At 34.2% G+C, this 16,666-nt stretch overlaps 1 protein-coding gene and 1 pseudogene across 2 annotated transcripts in view; both read left to right on the plus strand.

Moving 5' to 3' along the window:
- LNX2 (ligand of numb-protein X 2) overlaps window positions 1-16,666 on the plus strand; it is a 95,332-nt gene that overhangs the window by 55,482 nt on the left and 23,184 nt on the right. For both annotated transcript variants that reach the window (XM_031960752.1, XM_031960753.1), the window contains 4 exons: window positions 609-1,092; window positions 6,028-6,269; window positions 7,590-7,789; window positions 15,275-15,643. In XM_031960752.1, coding sequence (XP_031816612.1) covers window positions 692-1,092; window positions 6,028-6,269; window positions 7,590-7,789; window positions 15,275-15,643 — 1,212 coding nt within the window. In that variant the 5' untranslated portion in view covers window positions 609-691. The remainder of the gene's footprint in view (window positions 1-608; window positions 1,093-6,027; window positions 6,270-7,589; window positions 7,790-15,274; window positions 15,644-16,666) is intronic.
- Window positions 13,790-13,903, plus strand: LOC111719830 (annotated as a pseudogene).

A 16,666-nucleotide genomic window follows, 5' to 3' on the forward strand; every position in this document is an offset into this window, starting at 1 on the left:
ATATCTGCAAGTTGAGCTCTCTCCTTAAATGGAAAATCCTCCAATCTGAAAGGTTGAGGGTAGTGATGAAGTAGAGCTCCAAGACTAATGAGATCTTACTGGAGAATGAGCTTCCTGAGATGTGATAGAAAAGTTGATAATTTCCAAAGGAGTACAACTAAGTGACAAATGAGAAGCTTGAGTTGATCTCCTTCTCCTTAAATGGAGACTTGGAGTTAATGATCTTACTCCCGGATCAGTAAGGCAAGGATATTGATACAGTGGAGTAAATCTAATTATCATTACACAGGTAGACTGGTTATTTTTGTAATTACTATTCAGTAGCATGGGGGAGGTTTTACTGGCAGTAAAACCAATTAATTTTATACCTTATATAGTATATCTTTGCTTTTAACCACCCTTCTTGTCAATGAAAAGTAGGCAATGCAACATCCATTTTGGATGCTAGTTTAGAATAAGTGAGATATGTTACCCTTTCTTGATCTTTTTGCTTTAAACTGCAATTACTGTCTTAGTTTCTTTTCTAAATACGAATTTAGTGATGTTAATTTGTTGTATTACTTATTATAATCAATTAATATGCTTTTTTTGCTTTTATTTTTATATAGAAAAACGGACCACTGAAAGAAAACAAAGTCTTAAATATAAGCCTGGCTTATGAAAAAACAAAGATTGCACCATTTGGCTTAGAATGGGTACTACCAATGATGAAATTGCTTCTATGGAACAGAACTCTTCCTTAAATCCTTTGTGTTTTGAATGTGGTCAGCAACATTGGACCAGAGAAAATCATTTATACAATTATCAGAATGAGGTGGATGATGATCTGGTCTGTCATATTTGCCTTCAGCCCCTGCTACAGCCATTAGATACCCCTTGTGGACACACATTCTGCTACAAGTGCCTAAGGAACTTTTTACAGGAGAAAGATTTCTGTCCACTGGATCGGAAAAGACTCCATTTTAAGCTGTGTAAGAAATCCAGTATTCTGGTTCATAAGCTCTTAGATAAACTGTTGGTTTTATGTCCCTTTTCTTCAGTATGCCAAGATGTAATGCAGCGTTGTGACCTAGAGGCACATCTTAAAAACAGGTAAGTAGTAATTTATGGAAATTATTAGTTTTGCTTATTAGATATTTATAGAGGACTATAACTTAATTCACGTTATTTCTTTCACAAATTTTGTTTTAGCTCATTTAGAAATTTCATCTCTAGTTCTTTATCATTTGTTACATTTTTAAAATTTTAATTTTTTAACTTTCATGTTTTAGAGATTGTTGATTGAAGAATGGGAGAAATTATTATCATCCTCAATAATATACCATGTTATCCTATTTTATGTTGTAATATCCTCTTTCTGTGTTATTGTGGAATGAACACTTAACCTTGCAATCAGAATACTTGGGCTCATAGAACCTCTTTTGCTTACTTAGCTGGATTTCCCTGGGTGATTTCTTATTCTATCTGAGCCTCAGTTTCTCCATCTCTAAAAGTGGGAGAAAAGAGGAGTTATACTGCTTATTTCATATGATTGTGGTAAGAAAACTGCTTTGTAAAAATTTAAATGTTATAGAAAATATGGGCTGTTATTTATTTGCATTTGGGGGGGATCTGGACTAATTCAGTATTTAGAATGCATGGCATGGGAGCTTATTCTCCTGAGGCACAATAACAACTCCTATTATTTTGGGGTACTGAAGGGTCTTGTAACTATTCCTACACAGCTGTTTTATATCAGAAGAAAGACCTGTATCAAAGCCAGCTCTCTATTTAGTATTATGTTGGATATAGAAAACATTTTTATACCATAGCAATACATACTTTAGAAATATAATGTAAACCCCCCCCCCCCATTAAAGCATGAATTATGTTGTAGATTCAAATTCAAAAAAAGTAGAGCTGAAAAGATTTGTACTGATCTACCCTCCATACTGCCCCCCCAGTCCAGAGTGCTGTATATTTAGTATAAAGCCACCTGCCAGTGGCTGCTGGAGGTCTAACTCGGACCTGGAGAATGGATCTCCTCAGGTGACAGGATGATGATGATACAAGGAGACCGAGAGGCAGTTGTGTTGTCTGACCTCTCTTCTCTTCCCTTTTGCCTCCAATTTATTTCATTCCCAATCCCCAAGGAACGTCTGTGTTAATAAAGGCTGCTTTGCAACTCCTTCAAGTGTTATGATTCATACCTGTGGAGACTTGACCTGCCCCTTCACTTAGTCATGGTCCTTAACAATAAATTTTTTTAAAAAAATTTCAGTTTTAACAATGGATTCTCTGTCAAACCATGTGATGCAACAGTTTCTGGATGCCCCTTTTTAGACCAGTAAAGGACATTTTCTAGTTTGGTCATCTTGATCACTTGATTTATGTCCGTTAGACTTTTTCTTCTCAGAATCATATTAGTAATAACGTGAATATATGATTTTTGGATAATTTTAATAATGGGATTAAATACAATCTTTTCAGTAACTGAAAAGAAGCTTATGAAATTTTTTACAAAATTCAGAAATCACAGAGTGATATATAGCAGAAGATGGTGGTTTTATTGAATTTTACTTAGGAATACAAATATAGAAGTTAAATAATTAATGATTGAAATATTATTAGAAGTCGGTGACATTTATACTTCTGAGATTCTTAAAGCTTTAAATTATATTTTGCATCCACTTTGTATCAAGAACTATCTAGACGTTAAAGATACACATCAATGAAAGAAGCTGACCCCTAAAAGAGTGGCTTTAATATTCCTGAAACTTTTTTTGCCAAGACTGGCTGGTAATTGATAAAGAATGTTGCAGAAACGTTCCCTGCTATTGGTGACAACTTAGACCAAAAGAATGGCAAGGATATTTCTGATGTAAGTGTATGAGAGAGAGCGCTAGCGAGAGAGCCTAGAAAATTAATCTTAGATTTCATTATTATTATATGGAAAAGTTAGAGTTTGACTAAGTAATAGCTTTCAGTCAATAAATTTTTATTAAGCATCTGTTTTGTTCCAGGTATTATTCTAAGTACTGGGATACAAATATGATTGACAGTTTGCAAAAAGTTTGCAAAAAATGGTGATCTCAGTGGAATTTCCTTACCAGGAACCATATGAATGAAATCACCAGCCTGGTCTTAAAAAACAACTACAATAAAAATTTAAGATTTAAGACCTTAGTAGCTACAAAAGCAACTTGTTTTAAAGTACCCTCGCTTTCAACAAAATTACCATAGTTTTTTATGCTCTGTTTAGAATTCAAAAATAGAACACTAATATGTAATCTTACATCGGGCTTCCAAAAGTATTAGAAAAGAAACTAGTATTTATTCACTTGAATGAGGTATAGTTCTACCTTTTATCTGATCTTTCAGTATGAAAGAACAGCCATCCAGAACCTTTATACTGAGGATAAAGAGGAGCAGGTGAAAGAGTAGACTTAAAGGACAATTAACAAAACTATTATCTAAATACACATGGAATACTAGGTGACTCAGTGGATAAAGTGCTGGATCTGCCATGAGGAACACTCATCTTTCTGAATTCAAATTTGTCCTTGGATACTTTTTAGCTGTATGATTCTGGACAAATCACTTAACCCTTTCTGCTTCAGTTTTCTCATCTGTAAAATGAGATGAAGTAAGGAATGGTAAAGTAGTATCTTAGCCAAAGTGAATCACAGAAAGTAATTCTCCTTCCTTCTTTAGAAAATTGGTAAAAAGAAGACCTTGGACAAAACCTTTACCTTAAGGCAGTAGTTCTTAAAGTGTGGTTCCCTAGAACCCTGAGGATCCCTGAGACCTTTTAGGAGATCCACAAAACTTTTCATAATAATAATAGTACTTTATTTGCCTATTAACCTCCCTTTTCCAATTTTATATAACTGTATGAGACAGGTTTCCTTCATATGTTTTAACCAAGACAACCTGTCATAGCAGATTAAATGAAGTAGAAATGAAAATCCAGCTGTCTTCCATTAAGACAGACATTAAAAAGATTTGCAGGAATTTGTAAAATAGTGCTTTTAATGAATTATTTTTGTTTTAGAACATAGTGATTTTTATTGAAATGTTATGTTTACATGTAATGGGTTCATTTTTATTTTAAAATAATTAAATACTTTAAAAATGTATCAGTTTTCTAATATGTTAAGTGTTGATAGATATAATCTATATAAAGTTCTTAGGGACCTTTCATAATATTTAGGGATTTAAAGGAGTCTGAGACTGAAATGGATGAGAACCACCCCCATCAGGGATTAGAGAGAGAGTTAAGTCAATTAACATTTTGTTAAGCACTGTTCATTACCAGATGGTGTGCTAGGCCTGGCCCTAGAGGAGCCTACATTCATTCTCAAAGGAAGGGATCCCATAAAAGCTGAGAAGGGGAGGTTCCCGGCCTGGTAGAACAATCTGGAGCAGAGCCCAGAGAGAAGCATGTAGAGATGGAAGTTTTATGAGGAACTAACTCAGCACATTGGTGAGGGAAAGAGAGAGGGATCTTGGGGGTGAGGAGTTAAAAGAAAATGACTCCCAATCTGCAGAGCCCTCAGAAAGCACAGTCAGGAAAAGTAGGAGCAGACAAGCAACACCCAATCTTGTGTGAACTTCATAGACCTAAACCTAGAGCTAGAAGGGATCTTCAGCCATTTAGTTTAGCCCTCACTACAGATGTCCCAGAGCCAACATGTGAATCCAGCCCCTCGGATTTCAGTCAGTGCCCTTTTTGCCAACCATGCTGCCTTTACCTTTTGTCTAACCCTCTAGTTTGCCAGGCATGAAATGTAACAACATTTGTGCTGAGACTAATTAGGATAAAATCAGATCTATAAATCCATTTGGATAGATTTATTGATGGGAATGTATCTGACTTCTTTGTGTGTCCAATATAAGGGAGACTTCTTGTGGGTTGTGATTATGCTTACCTGCAAAATTTTAAGACTCATGATATGTTGTTGTCTAGTCATGGGAACATAACACTGGGTTTATCGAAGTGGCAGACTTGAGGTGTCAAGTCATGGAGCACTGAATATTTTCATTGTGACCCAGGGTTAGTGACTTCTATGCTATGAAGGCATCAGTTTCTTAAGTTGAAAAATGGAACAAATGTAAGAAGAATAATGTCTTCAGTACCACAGTAAGAATTGGATAACTTAAAAAAAAAAAAATAGATAACTTTCGTTTTTCATTTGTTCCAAGATATTTTAATAGAGCAAAGAGTGCTAGTCATGAGATTAGAAAGCCTCCTGATTCTATTGTTCACTGAACTATGAGATCTAAAGAAGTTAATTAACCTGTATGTGCCTCAGTTTCCTCATTTATAAATGGGTAATAATCTAAAGCATTATGAAAGCCTTTAAACACTAAGTGTTCAATTTTTATTAATAATTTTGAATTCGATTTATGATTTGTTTGATATAGGGAACTCTCCCCTACCACTGTAGATCAATCCTGTGTTTTACATTCTTAATAGAGTTGTGAAGAGGTAATATCCAGGATCATTTGATCAGTTTTGACAGGATTTAAACAATCTTTTTCAGACTCTAAAACTAACTCACTATCTTACTATAACAAGCTTCCTATCCTTAAGTGTATGTTGAATTTGTTTGAAGAAACATGTTTGGTAGTAAACAGTATGCAATTGTTGCTTAAGCTTATGTTTTCCATCCTAAATTATTCTGCCTTTGCATTCTGAAATGTTAAATAAAAACTTTGTTTAGGTGATAAATGTTTTGTAGGTAACTTGAAGATACTTTGAGGTACTATTTGTATGTAAATTGTTACCACAATTTGGTAGGGTATTTTGATTTCAAATATTAACATATTAAGTTTTTAATTGATAATGTCTTTTTTTTTTAATTTTGCTGAGGCAATTGGGGTTAAATGACTTTCCCAAGGTCACACAGTTAGGAAGTGTTAAGTGTCTGAAGTCAGATTTGAACTCAGGTCCTCCTCACTTAAGGGTGGTGTTCTAACCACTGCACCAACTAGTTGCCTCACATTGCCCATTTTTCTTTGTTGATTCATGAATGTTTTCTCTAGATGTCCTGGAGCTTCCCGTCGGAGAGTTGCTCTAGAGAGAAGGAAAACTAGCAAATTAAAAACTGAAATTGAGAATGAAAATGGATCCAATGTAACAGATCACCCAGGTACTTCATCGCCAGACAATATTGGGATAGGAACAGTGCCAACAGAGCGGAACTTGACATCAACGTCTCTTCCTATGTGGACAGATGAGCCTGGCCTTGACAACCCTGCATTTGAGGAAAACACAGTAGCAGACAGTATGTGCAGTTTACTTTATTAGCCTAAACAAAAAAAAAAAAAAACTCTAGTAATTGTTAATGGCAAATTGGATTTCCCCAATTCGACAGATATTTATTTATAAAAAATTTACCTGAGAGGAACAATTATTTTTGTCTTTACCAAAGATTTTATTCTGGTGCCATTTCCTGCCTCTACTTTCACCCTCTGCCTTCCTTTCCCTCCCTCAATTTTGTGTTACAGACTATAAGTAGTTGCTGTTAAGAGTTTTCCCTTTTTTTACTTTTGGCATTTGACCTGGTGGATTTAACAAAAGTATATTTTAGCAATATATTCTATTCCAATATATAATATGAAACATATCCCCTTGGATCAAACATCTTTCTGCCTGGCATATTGCCTAATAAGTAAGCTAAGCCCTTATCTATTTGCATTAAATAATACTGATTTTAACTGCTGGTATTTTAGAGAAGAAACACTGGCCCTCATCTCAAAAAAAGCTTATTCCTTTTTCTCTTTTGGATATAGCCTGGAGGCTCATTAACAACTTCATTTATATTCTAAGTGGTTTTGTTGGTGGTGGTTTTTTTATACACACATGCACACACAGATCAACTGATTTTTTGATAGAGATTGATAATGCCTGCTTTTGTAGAATCATTTAAGTAGACTGTTAATTTCTAGGAATAGGCTTTAGGTTAATTGTATGTTGTAAAAATAAAAATATTTTATGAGTTAATTATATTTTTAAAAATTTCATTTCTTTCTCCTCTCTCTGTACATGTCATCTAAGCCTCCCAAGGTCTAGTTTGTGTCCCATGTTTTCCAATGAAGTCTCTTGAGATGATATTACTCTTTCTTGATCTCTTACAACTTTTATATGCACATAGCTTAGTTCTTGATTTTGTATTAACTTAGTCATTTTCAGGTTAATTAATCTGGTCTCCCCACAATAGATTGAAAGCTTCTTCTTAAGGATAGAGATCAGGGAATCATATCCTATAAATAAATTGTCCCTTACATTGCCTTGCAAATATTAGGTAACTTTAAAAAAAAAAATTACTATTTGTGAAAAAGAAAAACATGATAAAAATCAATATAAATTGGTTTTGCCATTCTGCATAGCAGTAATATTCTGTTTTAAAGCAAAAGTGTCACATTTTCTTTATCTTGGTGTATTGGCAGGATTCCCGTTGAGGGATCTTTTAGCAATTGGTAAGCCAATTAACGTTATACTTTGTTTCTGGAAATATCTTTTGTTATCTGTTAACTAACTTGACTGAAAAAGTGCTAAACTATAAAACATTTTTCTCTTTTTTTTTAATTTTTAAATTTGCCAGCTTCACAACCACCACCTAGTTTACCAGAAGGGGAGATTACAACAATTGAAATTCATCGATCTAATCCTTACATTGAATTGGGTATTAGTATTGTTGGTGGCAATGAAACACCTTTGATCAACATTGTTATCCAAGAAGTTTATAGAGATGGCATAATTGCAAGAGATGGAAGACTCCTTGCTGGGGACCAGATACTTCAGGTATAAAATCTAATTAAGTGTTGTCTCTTTGCAATATATTGAGTGACTTTGAAGTCTGGAGCATTTTCCTTTCCTGGCAGTGGAACAAGAGTTTACACATACACACACGCGCGCGCGTGCGCACATGCGCTTTATAATTTTTAGATTGAAAGCACATTTGTTGGGATAGGGTTTTCAAAGAATCAATTTCACAAATAAAGAATGGGAGAGGATGAACAAGAAGTTGATTAATGAAGTTGATTTGGAGATATAGTGGACTATAATAGTGTTACATAAACTGGGTCCTGTGGACTTTACTTACATGAAGAAAACAACTCTACCAACGGGAAATATTTAGTCTTTAGACAAGAAGATTTACAAATAGAATTTCCTGTCAAAATGGCTGCCTGAAAAGGAGGCATACCATCCAGCTCTCACATACTAATTCGACAAAACACCAGACCAAATAATTATCAAGGAATGTAATGAAGAACTCTAATAAGTGACTTATTCCATCCCAGAATTGCCTAAAAAGTCAGTAACTGGCATGATGTTGTAGTGCTCAAAACAGGATAGCTTAGACTGAGACCTTATCAAGTTCCTAATATCTTGTCTTAAGATGCCAGAGAGAATACTGAAAGAGCCAGAGGGGTTTTAAACTGTCAGGTCAGCTCCAGAATTCAAAAGAACCATTGATTGAGGCCATTGGGGGGGGGAAAAAAAAGAGGAGAGAGAGAGGGAGAGGGAGAGAGGGAGAAAGGGAGGATGTTTACACATATATAGTATATCTCCTATTTCCCATTCATGCTAACTCTTCTACTGTAGTTCTATTCCTTAACTTGTCTTGCTATTACTTCACCTTCCCCACCTACCCACCTATGAATCTCCCTCCTCCCTCCCTTATCTTCTCACCCACCTCTCTCTTTTTTTTTTTTTTTTTTTTTTTTAATTTAATAGCCTTTTATTTACAAGATATATACATGGGTAACTTTACAGCATTAACAATTGCCAAACCTCTTGTTCCAATTTTTCACCTCTTACCCCCCCCACCCCCTCACCTAGATGGCAGGATGACCAGTAGATGTTAAATATATTGAAATATAAATTAGATACACAATAAGTATACCTGACCAAAACGTTATTTTGCTGTAGAAAAAGAATCAGACTCTGAAATATTGTACAATTAGCTTGTGAAGGAAATCAAAAATGCAGGTGTGCATAAATATAGGGATTGGGAATTCAATGTAATGGTTTTTAGTCATCTCCCAGAGTTCTTTTTCTGGGCATAGCTAGTTCAGTTCATTACTGCTCCATTAGAAATGATTTGGTTGATCTCGTTGCTGAGGATGGCCTTCCATCAGAACTGGTCATCATCTAGTATTGTTGTTGAAGTATATAATGATCTCCTGGTCCTGCTCATTTCACTCAGCATCAGTTCATGTAAGTCTCTCCAGGCCTTTCTGAAATTATCCTGTTGGTCATTTCTTACAGAACAGTAATATTCCATAATTTTCATATACCACAATTTATTCAACCATTCTCCAACTGATGGACATCCATTCAGTTTCCAGTTTTTAGCCACTACAAAAAGGGCTGCCACAAACATTCGTGCACATACAGGTCCCTTTCCCTTCTTTATAATCTCTTTGGGATATAATCCCAGTAGTAACACTGCTGGATCAAAGGGTATGCACAGTTTGATAACTTTTTGAGCATAGTTCCAAACTACTCTCCAAAATGGTTGGATTCATTCACAACTCCACCAACAATGCATCAATGTCCCAGTTTTCCCGCATCCCCTCCAACAATCATCATTATTTTTTCCTGTCATTTTAGCCAATCTGACAGGTGTGTCACCCACCTCTCTTATCCCATTTCCATTAATCTACAGACCTTAGACCCTTTAATCTAAATACCCTTTGCTATTTAACGTTTTCTCACAATGACTGGGTTTTCTGGACTACCAGTGCTCCAAAACAAACTTTTTTATCATGAATTGTAAGAGTGGGGGCAAGTTCCTTACATTGGTTCTTAAGATGATTGAGATATAGCTGAATAAACTATAATGTGTGAATTAATGGAATACCATTGCATTCTAATTATTAGGAGAGACAATTTAAGAGAATGGGGATTGTGTTAACCAAAAGTAGAGTGAAGTGAGCAGAACCAGGAGAACAAGTTATGCTAGAATAGTAGCATTGTAAAGAAAACAACTTTAAAAGACTTAAGGACTTTGATTAATGCAGTGACCAGCCAAGCCTCCAAATGACCTATAAGGAAGCATATGGTCTACTTTTTAATAGGGAGATGATGGATGAGATACAGACATTCATTTTTGGACGTGGCCGCTGTGTCAATTTATCTTTCTCGACTATACTTATTTGTTGCGGGTTTTTTTTAAAGTCTTTATCTCATTCTTTCAGTTTTTAATTGGGAAAAGAGTACAAAAATCAAAGAAATTACCAGTAGTGATGCAAGACAGGGGAAGGTGAAATTTTTTTTAATTTTTAAAAAATTTACAGGATAAAAGAGAAGTTCTGAGAGACATGTAGATAAACAGAACAGTTTTAAAGTCCTATGTAGAATTTATAAGATATTTTGAAACAAATGAAATGGAGATTCATGGTTTCATATGCATGCTTTTTTACATGTTCTGTGTGTAAAAAAAAAAATGCTTCCTCCCCCCCACAAAAAAAAAAATTTGATTGGTAGGGAAGCGATAGCTGTCTTCAATAATTTGAGGACTGTATAGTTCTCTTAGAATAATTGGAGGACTATATAGCCTTCAAGAAAGAAAGGAAATAATCATTTACTAAGTGATTCTATATAGGCAGGCATTATATGTGCTAAGTACTTAGTCATTTAACCATCACAACAACCCCAGAAGGTAGGTGTTATTATTAACCCTATTTTACAATTGAGGAAACTGAAGCAGAGGTTAAGTGACTTAGCTCAGTCATGCAGCACATAAGTGTCCAAGGTTGTATTTGAACCTTCAGGCTTCCTTATTCCAGGTCAAGCCCTCGATCCACTGTACTACCACATTGCTTCTACAAAGTTAGTTTCAATTTTGATTGTGTGATTTTACTCTCTCCATTACAGGAGATTAAGTTGCTGTGAATTTGTCTAGTGCTTGAGAGAATTTCTGATGTAGCACTTTGTTCTTCTTCCCCCATGTGACTGCCTCCTTTATCTATTTCTTCTGAATCAAGACGGGGAACAAATACATCATTGTAAAAGTTTGGGAGAATAGAGTAAAACTGGGGCAAAAGCAACAATTTTTGTTTTTGTTTTTCTAGGGGATTGATACTAAAAGGATAAGATACTAAGATACTGCTTCTTTGTTCAAAATGAGACTTAAAGCTATTTAGAATAAAATAGAGACATTAGTTGGAATATCCAAGGCAAGGAACAATGAGAGGGAGAAATCTACCAGTCAACAGTGTAAAAAAAAAAAAAAAAAAAAAAAAAAAAACTGTTCAAAGTCTAGTTATTCTATTTACTATTTCAGTGACCTCTTTCTGTAAATTGAGAGATTGAACTAGATTACTATGGACCTATGTCCTTTGTTCCTCTCATATTTAGATTCTTTGATCCTATAATGTAGCATTTTTGAAAAACATGATCTACCATCTAGTTCTAAAAAACTTGGAACTAAGCAAGGAAATTATTAGCTTTTCTAATTGAAAATTTAAACATAGATAGTAAATTTCCAAGTTATTTTGTTCCATTGTGAATATTTTGAACTTTGAGGTATGTGTTGATAATATGGTCTGTGGGTAGGTAAGTATGCACATGTATACAGGCATGTATCATGACTGAATATAGGTTAATAATGTCTTTGGCAAAGAATGATTAATGAACTAATCTAAATCTTGTTCACCTCTATTCTAAAGATAATCATTTATCTTTAGAAAGCCATTAACATGATTCAATATTTGATGTTTATTTAATTTTAATTAATGTAGTCTTTTTAGTAACCACAGATCTAAAAGTCTTTATTATGTTTATGAAAATTCATATATATCATCCTTCATTTAATATTACTGTCTAGAGAAGAATAAAGACTAGATCACATGAATAAATGATATGTAATGAGAAGATATATAAATAGGATCCCTAATTAGTGGATTGACTAATAGATTACATTAATGGATTTTAAAATTAAACTTGAATTTTACCTTGTATGTCTTGTCCCTTAAATGGAACTAAGTTTCCTGCCTTTAAGATCCAACTGAAGTTTTAAAAAGGACTTTTTGCTATTAAATAGAAACTGTTACTATTTGACTTTGGGTGAACAGTTAACAAAATACTGAGCCCTTTGGAAGGTCCTTGTGAGATGTTGAGGCTTGAAAAAACTTGTGTTGATGAATTTGAAAAATAGCAGAATCAGTTCTTACTTGGCTGAGGGTTTTTAAATTGTTTTTGTAAAGTCAGAACAGATGGTCCTTATGGTTTTGAACAAATTCCTAAGTAGTTCTTTTCCTAAATTCAATCAGGCCACAAAGCTACTAATAAGCTGGTTTCCAGATGTGATTTTAATATGTATGTATGTGTGTACGTATAATCTACCTGGTGGAATCTGCTTTTTTGCATTTGGAAAAATATTACTTGGTTAAGTTAGCCAATTTATTTAACAAAACAGTGACATAAATGAAAAGGCAAAGGGAAATAAATTACCCAGGGAGTTTCATTATATGTGCTTTCTGTGGAATTTCATATATTATATATATGTGTGTGTGTGTGTTTGTGCGTGCGTGTGTGTATTTGTGTTATCATTATGTTTGGAATTTCTGATAACTTTTTCTAGGTAGAGATAGGGTCAAGGGGAAATTCCACCTTCACAGTTGATTCTCACCAAGAAAGAATTGGTTTGTACAATGGAAATGATGGAAGAAACTTTGGGAAAAAGTGAATAGTCTATGCTGTTTGTGATAGAGCAAAGAAAATCAGGTCCTCCATAGTCTAATATGAATATTAAATTTTGAGAGAACACTTTTTAGAGAATTCAAAAAAAGGGAAATGGTCTAAAATTCTGATGAACAAACAGGGTCAAAAAATAGGGGAAGATCGTTAGAATGAGATTCTGATGACATTAAGGAAAACAATACAGATGAAGTTTTAGAAAAGAGGAAAACTGTCCAAACCAACCTGATTTATATAGAAATTTTTTTTAAAAAGCATACAAAATGCAAATTAGGGCAGGTAATAGATGATTATAAGGTTGTGAAGCAGAAGAATAGTGTCAGGAGTACTAAATCTTAAAGGGAGCTAAGACTTATCAAGGAAAGTTGAGGGGGGAAAAATAGGTTCTTTTTATTTGTTGAAGGAAAGACAAGGATCAAAGAAGGGAAAGGACCTTTGGTCAGGGTAGATTGGAATAATTTTTTTCCTTCTGTAATTTTTGTTACTTTTCTCGTTGAATTTTAAATGATATTTTGTTTTAATGCTCTAGTAGATATTGATTAAGCTCCATGAAGGTACTGATTGTGTATTATCAAAATTTGTCCACCCTTCTTATAACTACTAGAATATATTTTGTATTCAGTACAGGTGATTAAGTATTTGAATGGATATAAATGGATAGCTAAATGATGCAGTGGATAAAGCACTCATCTTTCTGGGTTAAAATCGTCCTCAGACACTTACTAGTTGTGGGACCCTAGATAAGATACTCCTGTTTGTCTTAGTTTCCTCATCTGTAAAATAAACAGAAGAAGGAAATAGCAAACCCCTTTCATTTTTTTGACCAAGAAATTCCCAAATGGGGTCATGAAGAGGCAGGCAAGACTGAAAAACAAGTGAACAACAACATGATCAGAATCTGGTATTTTGGAGATTGTGTGAGTTGGTGAATCAGAAGTGATTTAGTAAATATGAGGACTCAAATTAGATTCCAAGGATTATATCCCCATAAAGTGGTAGATAATAGAACCATAGTATTTTAGAGCTCAAATGGACCTTAGAAATCATCTTCCTTAATTTTATTAATGAGTACTAAAATAAGTAAACCAAGAAACTATTGCTCCTCAATCATTTGGCTAAGATCAAGCATAGTATCTGTTCTTATCAGTTAATATCTGATATGTTGTCTGTAAATTAAATGGATTTTTACTATAGAGGAAAAAAACTGTAGAGGAGCTAGATTGTTCAGTGGATAGAGCATAGACTTGAAATTGGGAAGACCTGAATTCAAAATCTGGTCAAAGACACTAGTTCTGACAAGTTACTTAACATGTTTATTTTAATCCAGTGGAAGAGGAAATGGTAAATTATTCCAGTATCTTTGTCAAGAAAACCCTGTACTGGATCACAAAGAGTTAGACATAACTTTTTAGCTTAAAATCAGTTTCTCCTTACAGTGTTCTCGTAAAGCAGAACTTCTTTTGTAGATTAAATTAGCATGCTAGTGGCAAAGCTGGAATAAAGTTTTTTGTATGTTTTTGTTTTTGCTGAGACATTTTGGGGTTAAGTGACTTGCCCATGGTCACACAGCCAGGAAGTGTTAAGTGTCTGAGGCCAGATTTGAATTCAGGTCCTCCTGACTTCAGGACTGATGCTTTATCCTACTGAGCCACTAGCTGCCTGGGGAATAAAGTTCTTAAATATTTAGGGATAGCAATCTGTGATCCTTTGGCCTAAGGGTAGTCTATGCTATTCTCATCACAGTGACATTTGTGTTTACAAATATACATTTATATTCATAAGTGTGTGTCTACATGCATATATGTTAGATATAAATTACTAATGATTCACAAGTAAACATGTGAAAGCTTGCAGTATATCACCTGCATTTTATTATTCTTATCTAGTTGACAAGATTAGAGTGAAAATTAAAAGTATTAAATGAAATGCTTTTAATTCTAGTTGGGAAATAAAACTTTTATTATCTAAAGGAAATAGTTCAGAGGAATGGAGGTTGAGAAGGAAGGCAAGTCATGATCTAATTTTAGTTTGGAGATCACAGAAATATATACAATGATAGTTGTATTCTAGTCCTTTAACATTCAAATGTAATATGAAACAATAGCATTTTAATATTTTAAGCATAAGATAGCTCTGTGGGAAATGGGAAGAGGGTGTGTTTATGGGATTTTTTGGTGTGATGGTTTTTTTTAAGCTTTTTTTTCTATGTTTAATCATCTCATCGGCTTTAGAAAAGCTTTTGCACATATGACATACTCAGAAAATATATAACCTCAGTGATTCATCCATATTGATTGAGATTTTTTGATTCTTAGCTCAATTAAAGATGCTGGAGCTGTATATTCACTCATTTACCCTGCCCATCCTTACTTATATTTTATTAGCTTACTTTTGACTGGTTGTAATAAGTAAGTCACTTTTTAAAAATCTCTAATGTATCCTCCCTGAGAGATTATCTTTGTGACAATTGACTCTTAAAATATATTTGTTTACTCTTTTGAAAATACTGTAAAAATATTCATGCTGATTACTGGATGAAAATGTTAATGAGCATTTGGGTTCTAATCTTTATTTTTTTAGGTCAACAACTTTGACATCAGCAATGTGTCTCATAATTATGCCAGAGCTGTTCTTTCCCAGCCTTGCAGTGTGCTGCACCTTACTGTGCTTCGGGAGAGGCGTTTTGGCAGTCGAACCTATAACCATTCTGATAATAATTCCTTACGAGAAGAGAGCTTCCATGTGATCCTTCATAAGCGGGATTCTAATGAACAGCTTGGAATTAAATTAGTACGAAGAACAGATGAGCCAGGAGTTTTTATTCTTGATCTGTTGGAAGGAGGACTGGCAGCCCAGGATGGCAGACTCAGTAGCAATGACCGAGTACTTGCCATCAATGGACATGATCTGAAACATGGAACACCTGAACTTGCTGCTCAGATTATCCAGGTAAATTTCTTTTGATACTAACTTTTACTTGTAATGGAAAAGGAACTTTATTACCCTCAAATGGCAGTATTCATTAATAAAGAGTCATCAAACTTTTATATCACCTGACTTGTTAAAAATTAGTCCTAAAGTGCTTGTAGACTACTACTTCTGGTTTGGTTATAAACTGAAAAGTTAGGAAATGCTATTCATAAGTACATTACCTAAATGTAATTTGTTAATGTTAAAAAAAAAAACCAAAGGAATATGATGTAGTGGATAGAGAGCTGAACTTCCATAGGAGAGATCTGAGTTCAAGTCCCATATCTATTAGCTGATAGTGGCAAATTCTTGAGTAGTTGTTAATCATGTTGAATTTCAGCATGAGGACAAGTTGAGGAGTAGTGAAAGGCTAAACTCGGTGTAATCATTGAAGTATACAACATTCTCTATCCTTTATTTTGTAAGGTTAAGTTATTGGTTTTAGTTTTGGTGGGGTTTTTTTGTTTGTTTTTTAACCAAACCTGTAACTTCAATACTGTAGGAAACTTCTGATAAGAAATTAATGATGGGATTTTTCTGCAATTAATAGTCCTAGAGAGTTGTCAGGAGCCTTAAATGCTAAATGACCTGCTCAAGGTCACAGAGCCAATATATAGTATAGGGGAGTGCCTAGCTCAAAGAATAACAAACTCTACTCACTAGTACAGTGCTGCTTTCAATTCAGTTCAATTCAGTAAATTAGTTATTACATGTATAGTGTGTGTCCTGAGATTACCTTGCATCTCTGGATTCATTAAAAATGAGCACACATTTATCAAGTACACAACCTAATGTTATTGGTTCCAAGAAAATAACCTCAGGAAACAACTAAATGACAACAATTTTTGTAGATTCAGTGTTGTAAATGAAAGACATATTAGGTTGTAGTAATGCCATGTGGAGTAAAAACATTAATTAGTATCAGTTGAAAGATGGATGTCTACATTAAGGAACAAAGGGAAATACATAGAAATCTAGAGTTTTATACAACTGGGGTTGGCG

Source organism: Sarcophilus harrisii, chromosome 3, assembly GCF_902635505.1.
Source record: "Sarcophilus harrisii chromosome 3, mSarHar1.11, whole genome shotgun sequence".
Taxonomy (NCBI): Eukaryota; Metazoa; Chordata; class Mammalia; order Dasyuromorphia; family Dasyuridae; genus Sarcophilus; species Sarcophilus harrisii.